At 45.9% G+C, this 25,873-nt stretch overlaps 1 protein-coding gene across 1 annotated transcript in view; it reads left to right on the top strand.

Annotated features, from left to right (window-relative positions):
• Positions 1-21,366, top strand: part of IL10RA (interleukin 10 receptor subunit alpha) — a 26,118-nt gene extending 4,752 nt beyond the window's left edge. The window contains exons 2-7 of the mRNA XM_075327524.1: positions 3,397-3,517; positions 6,803-6,975; positions 8,913-9,082; positions 12,955-13,102; positions 15,615-15,739; positions 17,450-21,366. Coding sequence (XP_075183639.1) covers positions 3,397-3,517; positions 6,803-6,975; positions 8,913-9,082; positions 12,955-13,102; positions 15,615-15,739; positions 17,450-18,172 — 1,460 coding nt within the window. The 3' untranslated portion in view covers positions 18,173-21,366. The remainder of the gene's footprint in view (positions 1-3,396; positions 3,518-6,802; positions 6,976-8,912; positions 9,083-12,954; positions 13,103-15,614; positions 15,740-17,449) is intronic.
• Positions 21,367-25,873: the final 4,507 nt, after the last annotated feature.

Here is a 25,873-nt window from a genome sequence, read left to right as displayed (position 1 = left end):
GCTCATATTGCTCCAATATTAAGAAACCAAAATCCTTTGTTCCATGATACCAATGATATGTTTAAAAACATGAAATTTCCAGTGTCAGAAAACCACAGTGATACGTCACACCATTTCCTTTGAACACATTGATAGTTTCTGCTGCAGCTTCCGCTGTTTGAATCACTAGATTACAAGGAAAAGTGTACGGAGACGAGTGTACAGAGACGAGCGCGCAGAGACGAGCGTGCAGAGACGAGCGCGCATAGACGAGCGCGCATAGACAAGCGTGCAGAAACGAGCGTACAGAGACGAGCGTGCAGAGACGAGCGTGCAGAGACGAGCGTGCAGAGACGAGCGCGCATAGACGAGCGCGCATAGACGAGCGCGCAGAAACGAGCGTGCAGAGACGAGCGTGCAGAGACGAGCGTGCAGAGACGAGCGTACAGAGACGAGCGTACAGAGACGAGCGCGCAGAGACGAGCGCGCAGAGACGAGCGCGCAGAGATGAGCGCGCAGAGACGAGCGCGCAGAGACGAGCGTGCAGAGACGAGTGTGCAGAGACGAGTGTGCAGAGACGAGTGTGCAGAGACGAGCGCGCAGCGACGAGCGCACAGAGACGAGTGTACAGTGGTGCGATGTCGTCAGCTATTGTTCTTGTTCAGACAATGGATGTAGAAATGATAAATGGAATGTTCGGTTGCGGAAGGTTGAAGTAGACGGATCTAGGACTTTCTTCAACTTATGTAACTATGTAACGTTAACGGAAACTTGTGAAGAGGATTTCACCACTGACACTAGTGGAACGACTCTACAGGTCCTAGTACAACAACGATCCCTGTCTTGTAGGATTCTGATGTGCAATTGCTGAAAAATCAGGCTTAGAAGCCACATATGCAAATTAGCCTGGAAGTGCATTGGGGCGTGTTCATACACTCCGAATACATTGACACGCCCCAATGTACTTGGTTACATGCGGCTTCACAACTTGATTTCTCACAGCAGGATCATCAGATTACTATATATATATATATATATATATTACAAGGTATCATTTCTATTGTCAAGGACGATACAACACTACTGCCGTGTTTCCCTGAAAATAAGACAGTGTTCCCTATATTATTTTTTGCTCTGGAAAATGGGCTATGTCTTATTTTAGGGAAACACGGCCAAATATACCTCCAAAAGAAGGCAGACTCCCCCCAAGAGAATTGTATGCCGCGCCCGGTAGACCTCTGATGTGACGGTGGTGGGTCTGAGTGGCGTTGTGCCCGTGGAGGGGGCGTGCCACAGGCTTTTGTAATGGGGGTTAAACAATATTAAAAATGGGGTAAGAAAAATAAACAAATAAAGAGATTGTGACGCCAGTTGGGATTTTCGGCTTTGGTATGGCCGGTCACTGCTGATGGTCCCCAGGGGTTAGGTGGTGCTGCACAGTGCCAGAGGGTTGTCCCCTCACCCCTTCCCCCCAACTAGAGCTGGTTTCTGGGGAAGTTGAGGTAGGGATGGCAAAGCAGAGAATAATGAGACAAGACAGGGAGCTTTTACCTTTTACTGAAGCTCCAGAACATTCCAGAACATTCCTTACAGCCTTCACAATGATGGTGGTCTGTCCTGCCCCAATGAGAGTTCGGTTTCTCTGGTGTGTGGTGGTCGTATCCTCCTGCCGCTACTACCCTACTTGGGAAAAGGTGTCTTGAAATTCTGGAATTTTCAAGACAAGAAAACTCTGGATCTTTAATCCCTTATTGCGAGCAGGTGACTTGAATCCTGAGGGAAAACTCACTGTTTCTTCTAGAAGTTTCCAGACTCAATCACGTCGCTGAGCTTCTGGGCAATTTCACTGCTCCTTATGAAAATGCTAATAGCAGTCTCTCAGTTTGCCAATGACCTTGAAAGTACTGGTGGCCTAGGGACTGATACCCTGCCAATTTGTAGCTGGCCCTTCCAGAGGTTTCATCAGGTACCTCAGGACAGGACGTCTCCATGTTACACTCTTCTGATATGATCACCCTGACACCAACTCCAACTGCCCCTCTCTGAATTTACCTCCCACCTAAGCTCCTCCCCTTTCTCCTTCTAGGGCCACAAACAAGATTCGTTATCAGCTCAGGTGAACAGCCCCAGTAAGGGAGAGTAGGCAAATGTGAGTATGGGGCGAACAGCCCCAGTAAGGGAGTGTAGGCAAATGTGAGTATGTGGTGAACAGCCCCAGTAAGGGAATGTAGGCAAATGTGTGTATGTGGTGAACAGCCCCAGTAAGGGAGTGTGGGAAAATGTGTGAATGTGGTGAACAGCCCCAGTAAGGGAGTGTAGGCAAATGTGAGTATGTGGTGAACAGCCCCAGTAAGGGAGTGTAGGAAAATGTGTGTATGTGGTGAACAGCAGAGAAAAACAAATCTCATTAAAGCTATCAATACATGTTATACAGATTGAAATACACATGCAGCCATTATTTGTGGCAACTCAGGCACAGGCGCCACATTTGCACTTACCAGACCCAGATATCTGCATCTCTGTCAGGTCCTCCTGCGTTCTACAGCGGTCGCTCCCCCTGCTGTCCGCAAGCAGTATCACTCTCACAGAGTTAGTGAGAGCATAGTGATACCGCAACCTGATCTGTGTGTGTGAGCGGAACAGCGAGGAACCTGTCAGCAATGTAGATCTCTGTGTGAGAGCCCATTCACCATTGGCACTTGCAGCTGTAGTTATTCGGGGTCTGGTGAGTGTGATTTCTTTTTTTTGTTGGGGGGGGCTGTCTGCTTTCTTTTGGGGGTGTCCTCTTTCTCTAATGAAGTGTTCTGTTGCATTTTTTAACTTTTTTAGCTGCCCGAACACTTCATTATTGAACCGTGACTAGGGCTTATTTTTCGAGTAGGGCTTATATTTTAAGCATGCTCAAAAAAGGCTGAAAATCCCTGCTAGGGCTTATTTGGGGGTAAGTCTTATTTTCAGGGAAACACGATAGTTTCAGTAATAGTTTTTAGGCAAAATGAATGCCCCGTCTTCTGCTTGTAGATGGCCTGAGATTTAGGGAAATAACCCCAGCGCTAAAATTTCACTATGCCAATGTATGTAAAGCGCTGTGGAATTAATATATATAAGTATATAAGTGAATAAATATTATTATTATTATTATTATTATTAATAACAATAATCCACAAGAGGATAAATCCAAAATATTTCAGAATATTCAAAATAACACTTCAGTCCTCCTGGACCTTGTTCACATTAGTATTCTGCATAGAAAAGCAGCAAAGTAAATAATGGGCCAAAAGTGATTGAGAATAAATGGCTGATATCTCATATATTCCTGAAAATGTAAAATATGACAACTAATATCACGTTCTGACTATTTAGGCTGTAAATTCCAAGGTCAATCCAATGAAAGCTAACACATTGTTATCCCCATAGGAGAAAATGTCACATCCCCTACAAATGTCGCCTTCAAAATGGACTTTTTTGACAACGTTTTAACCTGGGCGGATAACAAAACCAATGTCGCTGGCATCGTGTATGAAATTCAGTATAGGAGGTAAGAGATAATATGGAGGAATCCTTAATCTAAGAAGGTGTGAAGGATACAAGAATGCAAAACATGGACCGGAGGAAGGAAAATAAGTCCATCACCATTGCACCATTGACATGAAAAATAATGATATTTATACATGTTTGTCATTACCTTTATTTATAAACGTTGCAATAATTATCAGGCCACAATCTTCTTTTCATTTATTTTTACCCCCCTCTCCCCCCGTGTGATGATTTCCATCACAATAATGTATCCTAGATGTGAGAGCTGTGTATTTAGGATGTCTTTACTAGCTCTCGTGTATCAGCACAGCTTCATTCCTGTACTGATTTCCATTATATAGCTTATGATTGATAATGACCTTTTTCCCTATTTACATAATGACTGAGCTGCCCTCCCTAATCACTTAAATGCTTTCCCCCCTCTCTCCTCTGTGATCTGCAGCCAGTTCCCCATTGTTATATGTATCATTCTATCAGATAAGCAGAACCTTGATGATTTTGTATCATATTTTGACACCAGCTAACTAGGTAGCTGCAAACTGGTACCAAAGTCAGCACCATAAGCTACACTAATGTCATTTACACATATGCCCTACCTCTTGAGTTTGATGGAAAGTTGCAGCATAACTTTAGTGGGTGCAGTAGATGCAGTTGTATCCAGGGTCCTGGAGATTAAGGGGCGCAGAAGGTTTCTATGATATTAGGGAGACCTTTTAGAGATTTTGCATAGGGGGAAAGCACACTTAAAGTTACACTGCTGCAGAGCATTATGCATATGCACATTTCCTCTTCTCTGAAATGAGTAGACGTTACACCAGAATGATTGAGAACGTCTATGTGATTTTGAGTTTTGCACAAACTTCGCAGACTGTCATGGCAGCGCCGGGCTCTGTTCACATTGCAGATTCTGACACTCCGCCTCATGGTTTCACTGGTGTCTGGGATCAACACAGGCGGACTCGGTTGCTGATTCATAAACAGGCTAGCAAGAGTTAATCTCTGCTGGTCTGCTTGCTTCTTTGATCACATGTTGTGTGGAGACCTATCCCATCTGCTCCCCTCCTATTTATGCTGGTGGAATCCTTCCACCTATGCCAGCTATAGTTTGTCTTTGTTGGTCTGGGAGATGTGGTGTCCCAGATAGTTGGAGATCATTGTGTTTTTGCATAGTGTGGTTGTGGAGTTTACCTCTGTTGTTTTGTAGCTTCCTTCCTGCTCTTGTTTTTCTCATGAATCTCTTATCTTATCCTTTATGTGTGTGCTGTGTGACAGACTTTTGGTTTTCCCTTGTCTGTCTTTATTTCTGGGTTTCATCTCACTCCTGTCACATCCCTTCTTGGCGGGAGGAATCAGATCAGGACTGGTCAGGAGCAGACCCAGGAGGAGACTCAAGCCTCTCCACCATCAGAAGTATCCCTGAGGTTAGGGATAGCAGAGGGCCCCCTAGTTTGAGGGACAGATTATAAGCCCCAATTGTTGGGTGTTTTTCACAGTATTATTGCAATCTGTGTGACAGTTTTGTTTTTTCCACTGTTTGTTTTTATCTGTTTTTTTTTCAACATACTCCTATCCCATCACTCTCTGGGAGGAGGAGGAATCAGATCAGGACTGGTCAGGAGCAGGGTCAGGAAGGAGACTCAGGCCTCTCCATCATCAGGAGTATCCCTGAGATTAGGGATAGCATAGGGCCACCCCTGTTCCATCCCTCCCTGGTGGATAGGGAATAAGATCAGGACTGGTCAGGAGCAGAGCCAGGAAGGAGACTCAGACATCTCCAACATCAGGAGTATCCCTGAGCTTGGGGATAGCATAGGGCCCCCTAGCTTGAGGGACAGATTAAGAGCCCTGATTGGTGGGATGTTTTTCACAGTATTATTGCATTCTGTGTGACAGTTTTGTTTTTTTACCTTGTCTGTTTTTATCTGTTGTTTTCAACACTCTCCTATCCCATCACTCTCTGGAAGGAGAAGGAAACAGATGAAGACTGGCCAGGAACAGGGCCAGGAAGGAGACTCGGGCCTCTCCACAATCAAAAGTATCCCTGAGATTAGGGATACCATAGGGCCACCCCTGTTCCGTCCCTCTCTGGTGGATAGGGAATAAGATCAGGACTGATCAGGAGCAGGGTCAGGAAGGAGACTCAGGCATCTCCGCCATCAGGAGTATCCTTGAGATTAGGGATAGCATAGGGCAACCCCTGTTCCATCCCTTCCTGGTGGATAGGGAATAAGATCAGGACTAATCAGGAGCAGGGCCAGGAAGGAGACTCAGGCCTCTCCACCATCAGGAGTATCCTTGAGATTAGGGATAGCATAGGGCCACCCCTGTTCCATCCCTCCCTGGTGGATAGGGAATAAGATCAGGACTGGTCAGGAGCAGAGCCAGGAAGGAGACTCAGAAATCTCCACCATGAGGAGTATCCCTGAGCTTGGGGATAGCATAGGGCCCCCTAACTTGAGGGACAGATTAAGAGCCCTGATTGGTGGGTGTTTTTCACAGTATTATTGCATTCTGTGTGACAGTTTTGTTTTTTATCTTGTCTGTTTTTATCTGTTGTTTTCAACACTCTCCTATCCCATCACTGTCTGGAAGGAGAAGGAAACAGATGAACACTGGCCAGGAACAGGGCCAGGAAGGAGACTCGGGCCTCTCCACAATCAAAAGTATCCCTGAGATTAGGGATACCATAGGGCCACCCCTGTTCCGTCCCTCTCTGGTGGATAGGGAATAAGATCAGGACTGATCAGGAGCAGTGTCAGGAAGGAGACTCAGGCATCTCCGCCATCAGGAGTATCCTTGAGATTAGGGATAGCATAGGGCAACCTCTGTTCCATCCCTTCCTGGTGGATAGGGAATAAGATCAGGACTAATCAGGAGCAGGGCCAGGAAGGAGACTCAGGCCTCTCCACCATCAGGAATATCCTTAAGATTAGGGATAGCATAGGGCCACCCCTGTTCCGTCCCTCTCTGGTGGATAGGGAATAAGATCAGGACTGATCAGGAGCAGGGCCAGGAAGGAGACTCAGTCATCTCCACCATTAGGAGTATCCCTGAGATTAGGAATAGCATAGGGCCCCCTAGCTTGTGGGACAGCGTAGGAGCCCCGGTTCCCCGCTATCCCAGATCTATTGTAAAAGTCTAACCAGCAACTATTTGGTGTAAATTATGTATTTGTAAACAATGTATTTGTTTAAATGTGAACCATGGAATTAATGGTGTACTATAAATTAATAATAATCTGTTATTTTTTTTGTGTACTGTATTATTTTATTTCTTTTTTTTCCAGTTATGGCTCCAACTGGACCTCGGTGCCTCATTGTCACTTTATTAGCCACCGCTACTGTGACCTCACCGTGGAGACTTTGCCCAAGAGCTTAGGATATTTTGGAAGGGTCAGAAGTGTTGTCGGAAACCAGACATCAAAGTGGTCTCGGTCCACACGATACAGATTCACAGAGGGTAAGTGATCGGATCTGGAGATTGTGCTGAATATTGGAGGATTGGGGACCTGTGTTGAGAAGATGTTGGAGACAAATGGGATTGTTTAACCTTGTCTGGTTCTTCTGTTGGTGGCCTGCAATGTGCATTTCTTTGCAGACTTGTTTGACCGTTGTTGTTGCAACAAACGTTCCATGAATCATTAATACAAACGAATATAAGAAATGTTTGTATTATATCTTATCAGAGAAATATATCAACTCATGAGTCACTTTTTCTCCTCCTCTCCTCCCCTGCTTCCCGAAATCATCATCAACTAAAATCCAAACTGAAGGATAAGATTACAGCTGCCTATTGAAATAGCTGACTTTCAGATACAAGTTATGATGCAGCTTTCTAGCAAGTGTTTTATCTCACCCCAGATCTGGATACACAGTTACACTGCTCAGTTCTGCTGTATAATGCCCCTACATGTTACATAGAGACAGGAGAGCAGGAATCCCTCTCTGTGTGTGCTGTGTATAGGAAACATCATAGCAAATTGTCTTCACCCACCAGCTCAGAGACAACTGAAAAAGATACAGATTATGACGCAGTTTTCTAGCAAGTGTTTGATCTCATCCTAGATATGGATACACAGTTGCACTGCTCAGTTCTGCTATTTTATGTCCCCCATGCTGTTGCTGCTGCTTGTGAACATGTGCTACATAAAGACAGGAGATCAGGAACCACTCATATCTCTGTGTGTGCTGTGTATGGGAGACATTATGCTAGCTCATCTCCACTCACTAGCTTAGAGACAACTGACAAAGATACAGATTATGATGCAGTTTTCTAGCAAGTGTTATATCTCACCCCAGATCTGGATACACAGTTACACTGCTCAGTTCTGCTGTATGATGTCCTCCATGTTACATAGAGACAGGAGAGCTGTGTGTGCTGTGTATGGGAGACATTATTGCAGCTTATCTCCACCCATTATCTCAGAGACAACTGACAAAGATACAGATTATGATGCAAGTGTTTTATCTCACCTCAGATCTGGATACACAGTTGCACTGATCAGTTCTGCTATATTATGTCCTCCATGCTGCTGTTGCTTCTGAACATGTGCTACATAAAGACAGGAGAGCAGGAACCACTCATGTCCCTGTGTGTGCTGTGTATGGGAGACATCATAGCAGCTTGTTTCCACCCACCAGCTCAGAGACAACTGACAAAAATACAGATTATGATGCAGCTGTCTAGCAAGTGTTTTATCTCATCCCAGATCTGGATACACAGTTGCACTGATCAGTTCTGCTGTATAATGTCCTCCATGCTGCTGCTGCTTCTGAACATGTGCTACATAGAGACAGGAGAGCAGGAACCACTCATGTCTCTGTGTGTGCTGAGTATGGGAGACATCATAGCAGCTTGTCTCCACCCACCAGCTCAGAGACAACTGACAAAAATACAGATTATGATGCAGCAGTCTAGCAAGTGTTTTATCTCATCCCAGATCTGGATACACAGTTACACTGCTCAGTTCTGCTGTATAATTCCCTCCATGCTGCTGCTGCTGCTGCTGCTGCTTCTGAACATGTGCTACGTAGAGACAGGAGAGCAGGAATCCCTCATGTCTCTGTGTGTGCTGAGTATGGGAGACATCAGAGCAGCTAGTCTCCACCCACTAGCTCAGAGACAACTGAAGGTCAGAGATAGAGGCTACAAAGGGGAAAACTAGTGGAAAAATGCAGGAAACAAGTCATGTTATGACCAGAAATTGTGTCTTTCCTCATGTACAAACATGTGGCAGCTTATGGAGTTATGTGCTTGAAGTACAGTACATTTGTTTCAGATTAATGACAGCTGCTTGAATTGGAAAACCACATGTTCTTTTCCATCAAAACTTCATTTTTGAGGATCGAGTGTATATACTGAGTTTAGTAACCAATTATCTTCTGATTTTCGCACAGTGACCCTTCCTCCGCCGGCGGTAGCGCTGGCTGTGAATGGCTCCTCGCTACAAATTGAGCTCACGTTACCCAGGATCACAAGGAACAACATTACTCGTGACTACAAGGACGTGTTCCAGTTCAACCGCATCTACAAAGTACAAATCCGCCGGAGCAAAGATAATCACACAGTGAGTGCCACAACACGAGTACAAAGTATATAGAGATTGCTGCAGTCACCACAATTTGGATAATCTTGGATTATGCTGCACAAAGGCTTTGCTAAACCTAAACTTGATACTGATCGGATGGATACAATCATGGAAAAAATATTGGTGCAAATGTTTCTTTTAATTGACGCTAAAATATTTGCATAAAAGATCCATATTATCAAAATATTATGGAACCAATCACAGAAAAGGATTATATTGAAGATGCTCCGTCTCCTCTAATTCTGCCACAAGAAGGGTTCCCTATAGGAAATGGTTCCTGCCCTCCTTCTAGTGTTTCAGCTTATTGCCAGTGCTTCTGTCATGATGTGACAGCAGGATAGCAAGGGACAGGGGGCTCCTATACAGTCCCTCACACTAGGGAACCCTAGGCTATCCCTAAACTCCAGATTAGCTTTAATGGTGGTGATGCCTGAGTCCTGTGCCTGGTTATTCAGGTTACCTTTAATGGTGGAGAAGCCTGAGTTCTGTGCCTGGCTATTTGGGTTACCTTTAATGGTGGAGATGCATGAGTCCCATGCCTGGCTATTCGGGTTACCTTTAATGGTGGAGATGCCTGAGTTCTGTGCCTGGCTATTTGGGTATCCTTTAATGGTGGAGATGCCTGAGTCCCGTGCTTGGCTATTCGGGTTACCTTTAATGGTGGAGATGCCTGAGTCCCATGCCTGATTATTCAGGTTACCTTTAATGATGGAAATGCCTGAGTCCCATGCCTGGCTATTCGGGTTACCTTTAATGGTGGAGATGCCTGAGTCCCATGCCTGGCTTTTCAGGTTACCTTTAATGGTGATGATGCCTGAGTCCCATTCCTGGCTTTTCGGGTTACCTTTAACTGTGGCGATGCCTGAGTCCTGTGCCTGGCTATTTGGGTTACCTTTAATGGTGGAGATGCATGAGTCCCATGCCTGGCTATTCGGGTTACCTTTAATGGTGGAGATGCCTGAGTTCTGTGCCTGGCTATTTGGGTATTCTTTAATGGTAGAGATGCCTGAGTCCCGTGCTTGGCTATTCGGGTTACCTTTAATGGTGGAGATGCCTGAGTCCCATGCCTGATTATTCAGGTTACCTTTAATGATGGAAATGCCTGAGTCCCATGCCTGGCTATTCGGGTTACCTTTAATGGTGGAGATGCCTGAGTCCCATGCCTGGCTTTTCAGGTTACCTTTAATGGTGATGATGCCTGAGTCCCATTCCTGGCTTTTCGGGTTACCTTTAACTGTGGCGATGCCTGAGTCCTGTGCCTGGCTATTTGGGTAACCTTTAATGGTGGAGATGCCTGAGTCCCATGCCTGGTTATTCAGGTTACCTTTAATGGTGGAGATGCCTGAGTCCCGTGCTTGGCTATTCGGGTTACCTTTAATAGTGGAGATGCCTGAGTCCTGTGTCTGGCTATTTGGTTACCTTTAATGGTGGCGCTGCCTGACTATTCGGGTTACCTTTAATGGTAGAGATAAATAATGGTGGAGAAAAAACAAAACTGTAGGGCAGATTAATATTATCCTGTCTCCTCTTGAAGCGATTCAACCAAAGTTATGCAGTGCTAGCTGAAAAATGTCATTAGTACAGACCCAGACGTCCTGCACGTTCTTAAGTAGAAACATTTGATGGAATACAATAACTTGGTCATCGTCTGCCTGAGTCCCATGCCTGACTATTCGGGTTACCTTTAATGCTGGAGATGCCTGAGTCCCGTGCCTGGCTATTCGAGTTACCTTTAATGGTGGTGATGCCTGATTCCCGTGCCTGGCTATTCAGGTTACATTTAATGGTGGAGATGCCTGAGTCCCATGCCTGGCTATTCTCCTGACCAGATCTAATATGTTACCACCCCCACCCAGGAAGGAAGGGGCAGGAGTGTGATGGTAACACAGATAAAGACAGCCAGTGGAAAACCAATACTTATACACACTGCAAACTCACAGGGACAAACAGTAAGAGACTAAGGAGAAAAGCAAGAGCAGGAAGGTAGCAACAAAAATACAACATGGGTTAACACCACAACTGCTCACAGCAGTAATGCACAACAACCACCAGTAAAGGCCCTGTCACACACAGAGATACATCTGCGGCAGATCTGTGGTTGCAGTGAAATTGTGGACAATCAGTACCAGGTTTGTGGCCGTGCACAAATGGAACAATATGTCCATGATTTCACTGCAACCACAGATCTGCCAAAGATTTATCTCCGTGTGTGACAGGGCCTTTAGTCTGGATTACAACACCTCACACGAGACCAGTATAGAGAAGCTATAGCTGGCATTAATTAAATTGTCTGTCCAGCATATGTATGAGGGGACCGAATGTGACTGGCTCCTCGACAGCCTGTGATCAAAGAGACTAACAAGCAGCCCAGCAAAGTTTAAAAAAAAACAAAAACGACTAAGTGATACTCTGTTGGGAGATGTTTATGCTATATGTGTCTCTGAATCAGAATATATGTCGCCTTCCAGTAAGCGTCATTGACTGATACCTGCTCGGAAGTTCAGATCTCTTAAGGTGGTGTCACACACAGCGACGACGACAACGACGTCGCTGCTACGTCACCATTTTCTGTGACGTTGCAGCGACGTCCCGTCGCTGTCGCTGTGTGTGACATCCAGCAATGAGCTGGCCCCTGCTGTGAGGTCGTTGCTCATTGCTGAATGTCCTGCTTCATTTTTTCGTCGTCGCTCTCCCGCTGTGACGCACATCGCTGTGTGTGACAGTGAGAGAGCGACGAAATGAAGCGATCAGGAGCCGGCGTCTGGCAGCTGCAGTAAGCTGTAACCACTGTAAACATCGGGTAACCAAGGGAAGACCTTTCCCTGGTTACCCGATATTTACCTTCGTTACCAGCGTCCGCCGCTCTTGCTGCTAGTGCCGGCTCCTGCTCTGTGCACATATAGCTGCAGTACGCATCGGGTAATTAACCCTATGTGTACTGTAGCTAGGAGAGCAAGGAGCCAGCGCTAAGCAGTGTGCGTGGCTCCCTGCTCTCTGCACTGTGACATGTAGCTGCAGTACACATAGGGTTAATTAACCCTATGTGTACTGTAGCTAGGAGAGCAAGGAGCCAGTGCTAAGCAGTGTGCACGGCTCCCTGCTCTCTGCACTGTGACATGTAGCTGCAGTACACATAGGGTTAATTAACCCTATGTATACTGTAGCTAGGAGTGCAGGGAGCCAGCGCTAAGCGGTGTGCGTGGCTCCCTGCTCTCTGCACATGTAGCTGCAGTACACATCGGGTTAATTAACCCGATGTGTACTGTAGCTAGGAGAGCAAGGAGCCAGTGCTAAGCAGTGTGCGCGGCTCCCTGCTCTCTGCACATGTAGCGATGTTATGATCGCTGCTGCGTCGCTGTGTTTGACAGCTAAGCAGCGATCATAACAGCGACTTACAAGGTCGCTGTTACGTCACAGAAAATGGTGACGTAACAGCGATGTCGCTGTCGCTATGTGTGAACCCAGCTTTACTCTCCCGTCATGGTCTTCCCTTGCTCATTGATGCCTTCTCCACAGTTGCTGCCATTGTTGACACCTTTTAGCGTCTAGACGAAAACTGCATCATTGGTTTGGCTTTTAACCAAGAATATTGTACCAACATGTTGCAAAGAGGAACAATACCAATCCAACCGCTCTACTCAATAGTTGAGTGCAAAGTCGTGTTCTGAGGCTCAGCATTCACTCGCCTCCCACGATCTTCTCAAACATTTTCACACCCTAAAAAGCACCCGACACCTCCCGCAAAACCACTGTAGAGTCAAATATTGACTATTGGATCAGAAGCTTTATTACTTATTATATTCACTTATGGTCTAGTGTGGTTCTGGCTTCTTACTTTTGCTCTTTATTAGTTTCAGCACCTGGAGAATGAAGAAAGTTTCAGTATCACCGGCCTTGCCGGGTCGAATGAGTATTGCTTGAGTGTTCAGCCCGCCATCGCATCACGTCTCAACCTTGGAGAAGCATCTTCAGAGATTTGCATTTATCTACCAGAACAAGGTAAGACAGAGGTGTTAGGGCACTCACTAGATGATGTAGAGCCTCTGAACGCAAGGTCCAGGTGGGCACACGTGCCTAGAGTGTTAGTGCAGTAGATGGGAGACTATTACCAGCAGTACTAAAAGCCACATGAAGGTAGCTGATGAACTGAAAGCCGCAACCAGACAGGAGACGTTCTGAAGACTGCAGACAGGTTGCAGAGATACCAGAAGCCGCAGGCAGACAGGAGACGTTCTGAAGACCGCTGACAGGTTGCCGAAATACTAGAAGCCGCAGGCAGACAGGAGACGTTCTGAAGATTTCAAACAGGTTGCAGAGATACCAGAAGCCGCAGGCAGACAGGAGACGTTCTGAAGACCGCAGACAGGTTGCAGAGAAACTAGAAGCCGCAGGCAGACGGGAGACGTTCTGAAGACCGCAGACAGGTTGCAGAGAAACTAGAAGCCACAGGCAGACAGGAGACATTCTGAAGACCGCAGACAGGTTGCAGAGATACCAGAAGCCGCAGGCAGACAGGAGACATTCTGAAGACCGCAGACAGGTTGCAGAGATACCAGAAGCCGCAGGCAGACAGGAGACATTCTGAAGACCGCAGACAGGTTGCAGAGATACTAGAAGTCGCAGGCAGACAGGAGACATTCTGAAGACTGCAGACAGGTTGCAGAGATACCAGAAGCCGCAGGCAGACAGGAGACGTTCTGAAGACCGCTGACAGGTTGCAGAGAAACTAGAAGCCACAGGCAGACAGGAGACATTCTGAAGACCGCAGACAGGTTGCAGAGATACCAGAAGCCGCAGGCAGACGGGAGACGTTCTGAAGACCGCAGACAGGTTGCAGAGATACTAGAAGTCGCAGGCAGACAGGAGACATTCTGAAGACCGCAGACAGGTTGCAGAGATACTAGAAGTCGCAGGCAGACAGGAGTCGTTCGGAAGACCGCAGACAGATTGCAGAGGCACTGGACGCTACAGGCAGACAGGACACGTCCTGGAGACCGCAGACAGGTTGAAAAGTACTGAAAGCCCCAGCAGAAAGGTAGCGGAGGAACTGGAAGCCATAGGCAAACAGGAGACGTTCTGAAGACTGCAGACAGGTTACAGAGGTACTGAAAGCTGCAAGCAGACAGGTAGCTGAGGAACTCGTAGCCTCAGAGAGCCAAGAGATGTCATGGATGCCACAGATAGGTTGCAGAAGTACTGAAATCTGCAGGCAGTAAGGTAGCTGAGGAACTGGTAGCTGCAGACAGCCAAGAGACATCATTAATACTACAGACAGGTTGCAGAAGTACTGAAAGCTGCAGGCAGACAGGTAGCTGAGGAACTTTAGCTGCAGACAGCCAAGAGATGTCCTGGATACCGCAGACAGGTTGTAGTGGTACTGAAAGCTGAAGGACATATATATAGCTGAGGAACTGAGAGCTGCAGACAGCCAGGAGATGTCCTGGATTCTGCAGACTGGTTGCACAGGTATTAGAAGCTGCAGACATAGAGGGGTCATCGTGGATACTGCAGACTGGTTGCCGAGGTACTGAAATCTGCAGGCATAGAGGGGACGTCTTGAAGACCACAGACAGGTTGCTGTGCAGAGGCAAACTAAAAGTCTTAGGAAGGCTGAAGTCTTAATACCTAGAAACAGGGTTATGCCTTGGTAGGCCTTATATAGGCCTAGGAAGTTCATAATATTGGAGTACGCTGAGCTACTTGCAAACTAGATCACGACAAGGTTTAGCACACCGGGGTGAAAGGAGCAGAGTGCAGAACCGGGGCACTTGTGTAGCAAGAGGTTTAGCTATGTTCTTAAGAGGTTGTTCACTATTTTTATATTGATGGTGTATCCTTAAGAGAGGTCATCAATGTTTGATTGGCTGGGGACCAACACCCCGCACCTTTGCCGATCAGCATTTCTCAGTGTCACCGCTAGCGGCCGGAAATGCTCAGCTCCGGAGCTACCCCTTCTTCTGGTAGCGGCCACGGCCGGGTACTGCACATCCGTCTCCTTTTGATTTGAATGGGAGAAAGATGTACAGTATCCGATCGCGAGGTGTGTTCTGTCAATAGGAGGGCATGGCTATGACCAAAAATTTGGCAAATTATATCTTACACCCCAGAACTTCCAGGAGGTTCTTCTGCATGATATCGGAGGGGGCATATTTGGGAGGTGGGGAGTAAGGTAATGGAGGGGGTAGGTTGCGTTCTGAAAACTGTCATGTACCGGAGCACCGTGGGCAAAAATTTCGAGTTTGAGTTCTGTTAGTTTTCAGGAATTATAATACACTGTAAATAGTGGACTCATGGCGCCATTTTACTGACATAAAGAATTATGATATTTACTTTTTATTTTTGGCGTAGTCTAAACATTTTTTGCTAATTTTGGTATAGACATTCATGAAGCTGAACATAGACTAAGAAATGTTTTATAATCCAAAGAATTACAAATGCTTGTAAGATCTCGCGTGCCTATACTTTCCTGATTACCACTGATTGACGACCACCTCTGCCCCTTTCTTCATAGGGTTGGCAAGCACTACTCTGTTGGTTCTGGCAGCCTGCATCTTGAGCTTTTTGGTCCTATTGATCTGCGTCAATTTCTTCATCTGCTTGTACGTCCGTGGAGTTGTGAAGACGCCCAAGACGCTGGTGAGTTGGTGGATGATAAAGCTACGAAAATATACCGTTTTATTCCTAAATAGAGACCAAAATTGTGTGCTAGATAGCCTGTTATACAATATAGTGAAGGAAAGAAGCTAAAACACCATGTCCTTGGAAGGTGTATGTAATGCTCACAACAACCACCAGTAAGTCTGGATAACAGCACCTCACCAGACCAGTATAGAGAAGCTATAGCTGGCATTAATGAAATGGTCCAGCCAGCATATATAGGAGGGGAGTGAATATGACTGGCTCCCCTATAGCATGTGATCAAAGAGAGAACCAGCAAGCAACTCAGCAGATTAACTCTTTCTAGCCTGCCTAAGTCTGTGGGTCGACGACCGCATCTCACTGCGCTGATCACAGACATCAGAGAAGTCAGCAGGCAGAGTGCCAGAACCAGTAGTTTCCAGAAATTCTGATGACGCCACAACAGTTGGCGATGCCTACAAAAATTTCATTTTTGCTGTTGTAAAGGCAGTGATTGAGGTTAGTGGACCCACTGGATCGAGGTCGGGACCCGGACTTACCAATTAGGGGGAGGGGCTTAACTGAGCACCTACCGCAAGGCGGTCGCCAGCTACCACTACCAGAGCAGTGTCCGGGACTGTGGCAGCTGAACCCAGGACATGAGACGGATGCTAGTAAGGACACAGATGCAGGCAGGTATAGGTGGGATAACCGGGGCAGACAGGCAGGTGGGTACGGACAGGTGTGGTGGGCACAGCAGAGACTCAGATAGAGGTGACGGACACAGGGATAACGGGACCTGGCAAGTAGCCAGAAAGACAGGACATTGACTAATTGAAGGAGTTGTGCAGGCACTTCCCCTAATGGGAGAGTTCCTTAAATACATAGCTGAGAGGCATTAACTGGAAATGGAGGAGGACCGATGTGCGTGAGCGTGTCTTAGGTGCACTCCTGGGAACCCTGTGCGGCATCTACAGGGCCCGGAAGCGGAAGGGGAGGAGGGCAGGAGAACACATGGAAGGCCGCTCAGCAGCAAGGGAGAACGGGACCCGATCAGGGCGGCGAGCAAGTCGGCGCCTATGCAGGGACACCGGCGCTACAGTGTACATGGATATAATGACTCCACATACCACCATGTGATGTTTTTTTTAATAGATACAGACCCTAGAGCCAGAATGAGCTCACTGATGAATTCACTGGTAACTCATTCTACAGTCTGCTATGAGTTTTGATACATAAAGGCTGTATAAGCCAAACAATCCAAACTTTTTAAGCAGACCCTGTTAAAAAAAATACATTTTAGCCTAAAATACATGCATTTAAGGAAACATAGCATATTGTCATTGTTGCAGACCGTGGTCAATAGTCACCAACTTGACATGTCTTGTACAATTTTTCATGGCTCTTGCTAGATGTTTCGGACACTAAACATGACCTTTGAAATTAAATATTGAACTGCAGATAAATATCCCATATGTATTGCTAGCGTAAAGCCAGAATGAATCTTACATTGCGTCATTTATAGAAACAATTGGACTGTCAAAGAGTTAATTGGCTCAAAAAATCGAATCTGAGCCTTCACATATTTGCAAGAGTCTATCATTGGGTGTAAAGTAATTTCCAAATGATGGTCAGCCGTAATTGGGCAATTTTGGAAAACTTATATTTTATGGTTTGGCCGGCACCAGCTAATGTTCCTTAAACTTATGTAATATATTCTCTCTCCAGAAGTCTCTCATCCAAAGAAGTTGGTCCTGGATGGATAAACCTCCCTCTCCTGTTATTGAAACTGCTCTATGCTGGGAAACAGTCTTGAAAGACCATCTGATGGCCACGCCACGGGACTCTCCGATGCGCAGCAGTGCGGACAGCGGGTTTGGAAGTCAACATTTCATACACATGCTAAAACCTTCTCCAGAGTCCTTGGAGAACTCTTCAGATGAAGTGCATGAGCCAAGGGCTAATTCAGATGTTAGAGAGGTTTTCTTGCAAGAAGGAATTCCTGATGAAAGTCTCCAAGAGGAGGACAGTGGTATCAGCCTATCAACCGGTTCCCCAACCCTCAAGCGTACGAGCAGCCATACCGGTAGTCCCTACAGAGGAAATCCCAAGAGTTCTGATGGCCGCGGAGAAGATATGGAGGTTAATGTAAGCATGAGATACCTAAAACAATTAGAACCAAAGAAGGAACCAGAATCCTTTAAAGATCAGGAACTGGAGAACACGTGGCAACCACAAATTAAAGACTACCTTTCTCAAAGGCCAGAGAACCTGTGCAAGGAGATAATGGACTCTGACATATTTCAAGAGACATGGATTCCAGTTCCAGAAACATTGCAAACTCCTATGCCACTAACTGTAGCTTTCAGCCCTTTCAGTCGGGTACTGTGGGAGATAGGTGTTAGCGCACCAACTCTCGGAGATGTAGAACTACTTGACACTAGATCCTGAATTTCTAAAGAGAGATACATTAGTGCTGTATGTAATCAGCATGGGAACCAGGCAGCTGAATTAGAAAGCATCTGTAGACATTAATTAAGACACTCGATTTTAGGAAAATAAGGAAAAACTATAGGTGCCACTAAGGACTAGATGGCTGAGGAAAGAGTAGGTGTGCCCAGAAAGAGAAGAGGTGCCCAGAAAAAGTAGAGGTTCCCGGAAAGAGTAGAGGTGTCTAGGAAGAGTAGAGGTTCCCGGAAAGAGTAGAGGTGTCCAGAAAGAGTAGAGGTGTCCAGAAATAATAAAGGTGCCTGAAATGAGTAGAAGTGCCTAGAAAGAGCAGAGGTGCCCAGGAAAGAGTAGAGGTACCTGGAAAGATTAAAGGTCCTCAGAAAGAGAAGAGGTGCTAGAATTGAGTAGAGGTGCCCGGAAAGAGTAGAGGTGCCCGGAAAGAGTAGAGGTGCCCGGAAAGAGTAGAGGTGCCCGGAAAGAGTAGAGGTGCCCGGAAAGAGTAGAGGTGTCCAGAAAGAGTAGAGGTGTCCAGAAAAAGTAGAGGTGCCCGGAATGAGTAGAGGTGCCCGGAATGAGTAGAGGTGCCCGGAATGAGTAGAGGTGCCCAGAATGAGTAGAGGTGCTCAGAAAGAGTAGAACTGTCCAGAAAGAGTAGAAGTGCCCAGAAGTAGTAGAGGTGCCCAGAAAGAGTAGAGATGCTGGAATGAGTGGAGGTGCCAGATATAGTAGAGGGGTCCAGAAAAAGTAGATGTGCCCAGGAAAGAGTAGAGGTTCCCAGAAAGAGTAGAGGTGCCCGGAAAGAGTAGAGGTGCCCGGAAAGAGTAGAGGTGCCCAAAAAGAGTAGAGGTGCCCGGAATGAGTTGAGGTCCCCAGAAAGAGTAGACATTCCAGGAAGAATAGAGGTACCTGGAAAACGTACAGGTGCTAGGAAGATCTACTTGTATAACATAATAACGGGGATTACTTCCATACCTGCCAAGACTCCCAATATGTCCAGAAGAGTCCCAGAAAAAAGGAAAACCTCCTGGACACATGGAAATATTTGCTAGTCTTGAGAAACTTCCCTGAAACCATCTAGAAAGTAGCACTTCACTTCAGAGAAGGTAAATGGCCACGGAGGGGGGGGACTTGTAAAAAAAAAAAAGCAGCCTGGATGTGGCCCCAAATCCTCAAAATTGGTCTCCTGTAACAACATGTTCAAAGGTTTTCAAATACGCCTATAGCTAGTAGCTGAAAAACTGAGCTGGAAACTACAAAGTTGATGTCGCTGTGTATCTAATGGCACTAATGTATTTTTTGGTACTAAATCTAACCTTTAACCTTTTTAATCAAGATGGATGATAACTTGTCATCAGTGAACAGTGTTATTTATATTTTAAGGGTGTGGATTTCAGCTTCTTGAAGCAACACACAAGACTGACGTGCTGTTATCAGTATGTGCCAGCAGTGAATTGATAAAATGACAGTCTGTATTTGCACTTTGATATAGTAAAATGAGCCCAACATAATGAAAATTAAGTCCAATCTACTGTCACTATGATGTAGAGCTGGATAAACTGAACAGAATGATATATAGTTTTGTGGGAAAAGATTTAGTAAAACTAGTAATATTTTATGTATTCATTCTAGGCTTAGGAGTCCAGTAGGCGGTCCTAAAGAAAGACCGCCCACTGGACTCTTAAGCCTGGAAAGTGTGATGCTAGACACTATGAGCAGTATGAATAGAAGGGTAGTCAGACAAGCCGGGATCATAAGCCAGGAGGTACCGTATAAGATTCAGGGAGCAGACAGAGACGTGGTCAGAAAGATGTCCAAGGTCAAAAGCCGGGAGGTTTTGCATTTGAAAATGCTCTCCTATGTGTCTTGTGCACTTGCTGACAGGTTGTCTTTCAACACTAAAGTCTACGCTGGTTTTGGGAGGTGCCTTCACAGATACGCCTGATTCCTGGTGATTGCTCTGTTTCTTTACTGGGCTAGCTCTGTCTGACATTCACCAGTCGTACCTCCGGTTTGCTCAGTGTGCTCTTGGCTCCTGACTGGTGTAAGTGGTCTGATCTTGGCTTCTGACCTCAGATCTCTTCCTGACCATGTCTCTGTCTGCTTCCTGAACCTGATACGTTACCTCCCGGCTTCTTACCTCAGACCTTTTCCTGACCATGTCTCTGTCTGCTCCCTGAACCTGATACGTTATCTCCCGGCTTCTGACCTCGGACCTCTTCCTGACCATGTCTCTCTCTGCTCCCTGAATCTGATACGTTACCGCCCGGCTTCTGACCTTGGACCTCTTTCTGACCACACCTCTGTCTGCTCTCTGAACCTAATATGTTACCTCCCGGTTTCTGACCTTGGACCTCTTCCTGATCACCTCTCTGTCTGCTCCCTGAACCTGATACATTACATCCCGGCTTCTGACCTCAGACCTCTTCCTGACCATGTCTCTGTCTGCTCCCTGAATCTGATACGTTACCTCCCGGCTTCTGACCTTGGACCTCTTCCTGACCACATCTCTGTCTCCTCTCTGAACCTAATATGTTACCTCCCAGTTTCTGACCTTGGACCTCTTCCTGACCACCTCTCTGTCTGCTCCCTGAACCTGATACGTTACATAGCGGCTTCTGACCTTGGACTTCTTCCTGACCACATCTCTGTCTGCTCCCTGAACAGTGGAACGGTGACAGAATGATCAGAGGATTTTATCATTAATTAATAATGCTATTGAATCTTATCCCACAAAACTATATATCAACGTGTTCAACTCATTTTGCTCTAAAACATGGTGGCGGCAGGATGGACATCATTTTCAAAGTCGCGGGTTGGTATTAATGACTGCAAATAACCTGTCTCCTTGGGGTTGGACTTATAATAATATCTTGCCGTTTTGGTGAAAACATTTTATCACAGGCAAGCCTAAATATTAATATATCTAGTAATCGTCCAACACAGCTCGTACAATGGGTGACACACAGTGATCCATGTCCACCTGACACTCATTATTGGGCTGAGCGGTCCCCAATTTTCTGGTACTGTGAGTCCTCATACACCTGCGGGTCACTCGGAAAATTCACTTTACTCATTCAGTATGCACACTAGTAATGTATATATATATTTATTTGTACATATTATTAAAAATGCTTGATTATTGTCAAGTTTACATGTTATTTCATTGCTTTTATACTCATTTTTTTATTAATAAATTACAGGAAAAAATATCTTTGCCAATGTCTTATCTTTATGATGGAATAAGTCTGCAACAGTAATTAATGCATTCACTAAAGGTTAACTAAGGATAGCCATGGCTGGAATATTACTAATGTGAGAGAATAGAAAACATTTTGTTCTTAAAGCTAGCTCTGATGGGCGGGGAAGTTTCACATTTTTGTTCACGCCCCTACTGCTCCTATTGGTGCATAGTTCAGGGAAGTTATTTCTTTGTTTGAGGTACTATATAAACTGGTCACATGATGTGATTAAACAAAAAAGCTTTCAGTACACCACAAAGTTCCAGAGGCATAGAAGGAGTGTATTTTGTATTTTGCTCACACTAGCATGTAGCATCAATGGCATATTATCAGTGGGTTATATCAATATCTAGAATGAAGTGGCAGCTGGATTAGGAAGTTGGTGCAGAATTTATTCTCTGGCTTTTGTGGTCCATTATAATCAATGGTTGACCAAGACAAAGCCTAAAGAAAGACTTTTTAGTGTTGCACCCCTTTAAATTTAGTGACCGGTGGAATGCACAACATTTGATTACTTTTGAAATTTGAATTTGACAGTTTTACAGAATTTTCCAAAGAAATTGATTCACGTGGAATTGAAGGTGCTCCAAAGCCTCCAAGTGCCCCGAAAAATGTGTGTGGCAATGTTCTCTTTCTCACACACTAGTCCTCTTCCCTTAGGTGCAATCACATACTGTTTGTACAGTTTTTTCATTGTTTTATTAATTTCTTTCCCTATCTCCATGGCTAAGCTGTGATGTCCTCTCATTTGCCAGATTCGCTACAAATTGCTGCATTCCTGTCATGAGTGACAGACAGTCATAGAAGGTCACAGCGTTTGGCTGCGCAGAATGCTCCCTGACTTTCCATTGTTCCTGCTGTCAGTATTCATTGGTATAGGTAGCTTTCCTGCTGGATTAATCTCTCCTCCTTTTGGACCCAGCAGACGCTCGCCTTCCATCCAGCTGTTGATTATCAGCATTCTCTTGGTGCTTATATACCCCTTCCTTCCTTGGACTGGTGCTGGTGATATTTTCAGTTCATTCAAGCTCTGGTTGCAAGCAGGTGGCTTGCTCTCATCTGCAGTATCGTTCCTGAACTCCTACCTGTGTCATCCGTAGATAAGTAGTTCATGCATGTTCCCCCTGTGTGTCCTCCTTGTGTCTTCTCTAGTGTTTAATGAGGTTGACGAAGAGCTCATCCCATCCGTTCCCTATTGAGGGCCCAGCACTAGGGATACCTAGGGTCAGGTATTTGACTTGGCGCATAGGTGTGGACCCTATCTAGGTAGTGAGGGACCCCAGGGACCAGCAGTAGGGATACCAAGGGTCAGGTATTTGGCTCAGCGCATAGGTGTGGAGCCTATCTAGGGTGGTGAGGGACCCCAGGGACCAGTTCTAGGGATACCTAGGGTCAGGTATCCGGCTCGGCGCATAGGTGTGGAACCTATCTAGGGTGGTGAGGGACCCCAGGGACCAGCAATAGGTTTGGTCAGGGGTCACCATCTTCCCTTTCCCTAGACAGAGGGCTTCCCATCCCTTTCACTGATCACTTGGTACTTCCATTAGCATGACAATTCCCTGCCTTGACTTTTATACTGGCTATTATATTCCCTCTTGATTGGTTGTGCTTTATCATGTGGTGTGATAACTGCAAGTATTATGGGGAATCCAGTTTACCAAAGACTATATGGCTGATGCAATATTCTGCACTGTGTATCCTGAAAAAAACCTTTAGGCCTTGTTCACACACACGTTTTTTTTGCGGTTTTTCTGCAGAAAATTCTTGAGAAAATGGTTGTAACCTTTCTGCAGACATTCCCCAGCAAAACCTATGGAAAAAAAAAATAAATAGCTGTGCGCACACTGCGTTTTTTTCTCAAAAACATTCTTTCTGCAGAATTTCTTGAGAAATAGAATGTGCATGTCCTTTCTTTTCTGTTTTTTTTGCCATAGATAATGGTAAAAAAACGCAGGGACTAACCTGCGGAAAAACCGCGGCAAAAACGCGGGGGCGGTTTTACCGCGTTTTTTCTGCTGTGGGTGCGGTATTCTGCCAGAGGGTGCGGATTTTTCTTAAGAAAAGTCAATTTTCTAGTGCGCATATAGCCTTATAAGTGGTTAATATAGACCTATATGGAACATTGTACAAAAAAAAACAGCGTTACTTACAGTATATGTCAACAATGTGGGTTTTGTACAATAGAATGTGAATGTGGTTTCCTGTTCTTCTAACTGAAGCCAACGCATTTTTTACTTCTGTCATACAAAACGGCCTCCAGATGTAAACCAGACAGATGTATGGCAGATGTCTGACGTAAATCCGCCCCGGAGAACCATGGTTTTCATCTATGAAGTGCCCCATTACAGTAAGTCAGGTATGGCGATAACACAAGGTGGCCTGCATTATATACTGCATCGAGGGGGTCATATGGATATACATTGACCTATGAGTACCAGCCCTCTCAAGTCCACTGATAAACCCGGTGTTGGAATGGGTAAAAATGCGTGGGGTTGTAATGCAGACTCCACTGGAGCTCTACGGACTGAATCTTATTTCTACTTACCACCACAACTATAAGTACCATCTAACTTACTAATTATATTTTTAAGTTTCTATTGTGTATAGTGTTCTGTATTATTGTTACAGGGTGTGATGGGATAACTATGGCTCCTAAACTGGCTCTCAGGCTAGGGGGTCCTAGCTGTCCCTGATCCCAGAGATACTTTTAATGGTGAAGATGTCTGGGCCGCCTTCCTTGCCCTGCTCCTGAACAGTCCTGAGCTAATACCCACTTCTTCTCAACCTGAGGGGAGTACCGGGCAGCGTCGGACTGGCTAGGAATCTCCAGTAATGCCAGGCCTGGACTCAGTTACCTGCATTGCACTCCGGAGCTCTCACCTGAGCTCCGGCGTGCAGCTGAGACTGTACCGCAAGTGCCGAGTGATTGCATCCCCAGCGATTGCGGTTCAGTTCATAACAGCTGCAGAAAGGCCGGGCTGATCTCCAGAGTTCAGATGAGAGCACCGGAGATCACCCCGGCCTGCCTGCAGCTGACATGAAGTGGACCGCAATTGCCGGGGAATCAATCACTTGGCGCTCGCGGTACAGTCTCGGCTGCATGCCGGAGCTTAGGTAACTGAATCCAGGCCTGGCATTACTGGAGATTCCTCCGGTAGCCAGTCCGACACTGGTACCGGGACACGAGTGGTTGAACCCAAAGAAATGGACAAACTGGAAAACCAAAACTCTATCACACAGCTAACACACACAGAGATATATGACAGTAGGTGATAAGGAGGAAATAAAGAGCAGGGAGGAAATAATCAGACGATGAGAAAATTTCCACAGCACACCAAGAAGCATGCAATAAATCACCAAAAACTGGAACACAATAGCAGACCAGATTAGCAAAAGCTATAGTCGGCATGGGAAGACATATTCCTCTATCTTAAAAAGGTGGGGAGTAACTCTGATAGGTCTCCCGCAACATGTGGTCAAAAAGAAAATAAGCAGGCTAGCAGAATTTAACTCCTGATAGTCCGATCACTAATGAGCACACCGCTGATTGACGCCTGTGCAACTCAGAAGCACCAGAGGAAGCATAGTGCAGAGTGCCAGAGTCTGCAGTGTGAACAGCGTCTGATGCAGCCATGACACTCGGCGAGTTTAGAGCCAAACACTGTGTGATAATTAGTTTTGTCTATGACTATTTGGTGTGTTATTATTCTAGTTTGTGAAAGGCAATAATGAGGAGCCATCAAGGAGTGGGGGCGCCACATTGAGATTGAGATTTACAGGTCAGATAGGGATAAGAATATAGTGATTGAAAAGTAACAGCTCTTCATTCAGAGTAAGGGGTACTTTGCACGTTGCGACATCGCTACTGCAATATTGTCCGGGTCAAATCGAAAGTGACACACATCCGGCGCCGGTAATGACGTCGCAACGTGTAAAGCTTAGATGCGCCGATAAACGATCGCAAAAGCGTCGAAAATCGGTGATCTGTGTCGCGTCGGACATTTTCATAATGTCGCACCAATAGGAGATACGATGTTGTTCCTCGTTCCCGCTCCTCAGCTTCTATTGGCCACCTGCCGTGTGGCATCGCTGTGACGCTGCACGACCCACCCCCTTAGGAAGGAGGCGGGTCGCCGGCCAGAGCGACGTCGCAGGGCAGGTAAGTGCGTGTGAAACTATCACAAGATATCGCATGTGTGACGGGGGCGGGACTATCGCGCTCGGCATCGCTAGCATCGGCTAGTGATGTCGCAGCGTGCAAAGTACCCCTAACTCTCTTCTTTTTGTCTGGGTGTTTATATTGTTGACAGACCAATTTTTTTTTTTTCTTATTACATTTTTTTGACCACCCTAAGTATAAGTCGGGGAATACACCTCTGTTCAATTGTGTCAATACAGTTATCCTTAAAAAAGTAATGGTATCCAATATTGTAACGCTCGTGGCCGGAGCAGGGGCAGTGAG

The sequence above is a fragment of the Anomaloglossus baeobatrachus genome, chromosome 11, assembly GCF_048569485.1.
Source record: "Anomaloglossus baeobatrachus isolate aAnoBae1 chromosome 11, aAnoBae1.hap1, whole genome shotgun sequence".
NCBI classification, from domain to species: Eukaryota; Metazoa; Chordata; class Amphibia; order Anura; family Aromobatidae; genus Anomaloglossus; species Anomaloglossus baeobatrachus.
The sequence above is the reverse complement of the archived record's forward strand: the minus strand, read 5'-3'. Positions and strand labels throughout refer to the sequence as shown.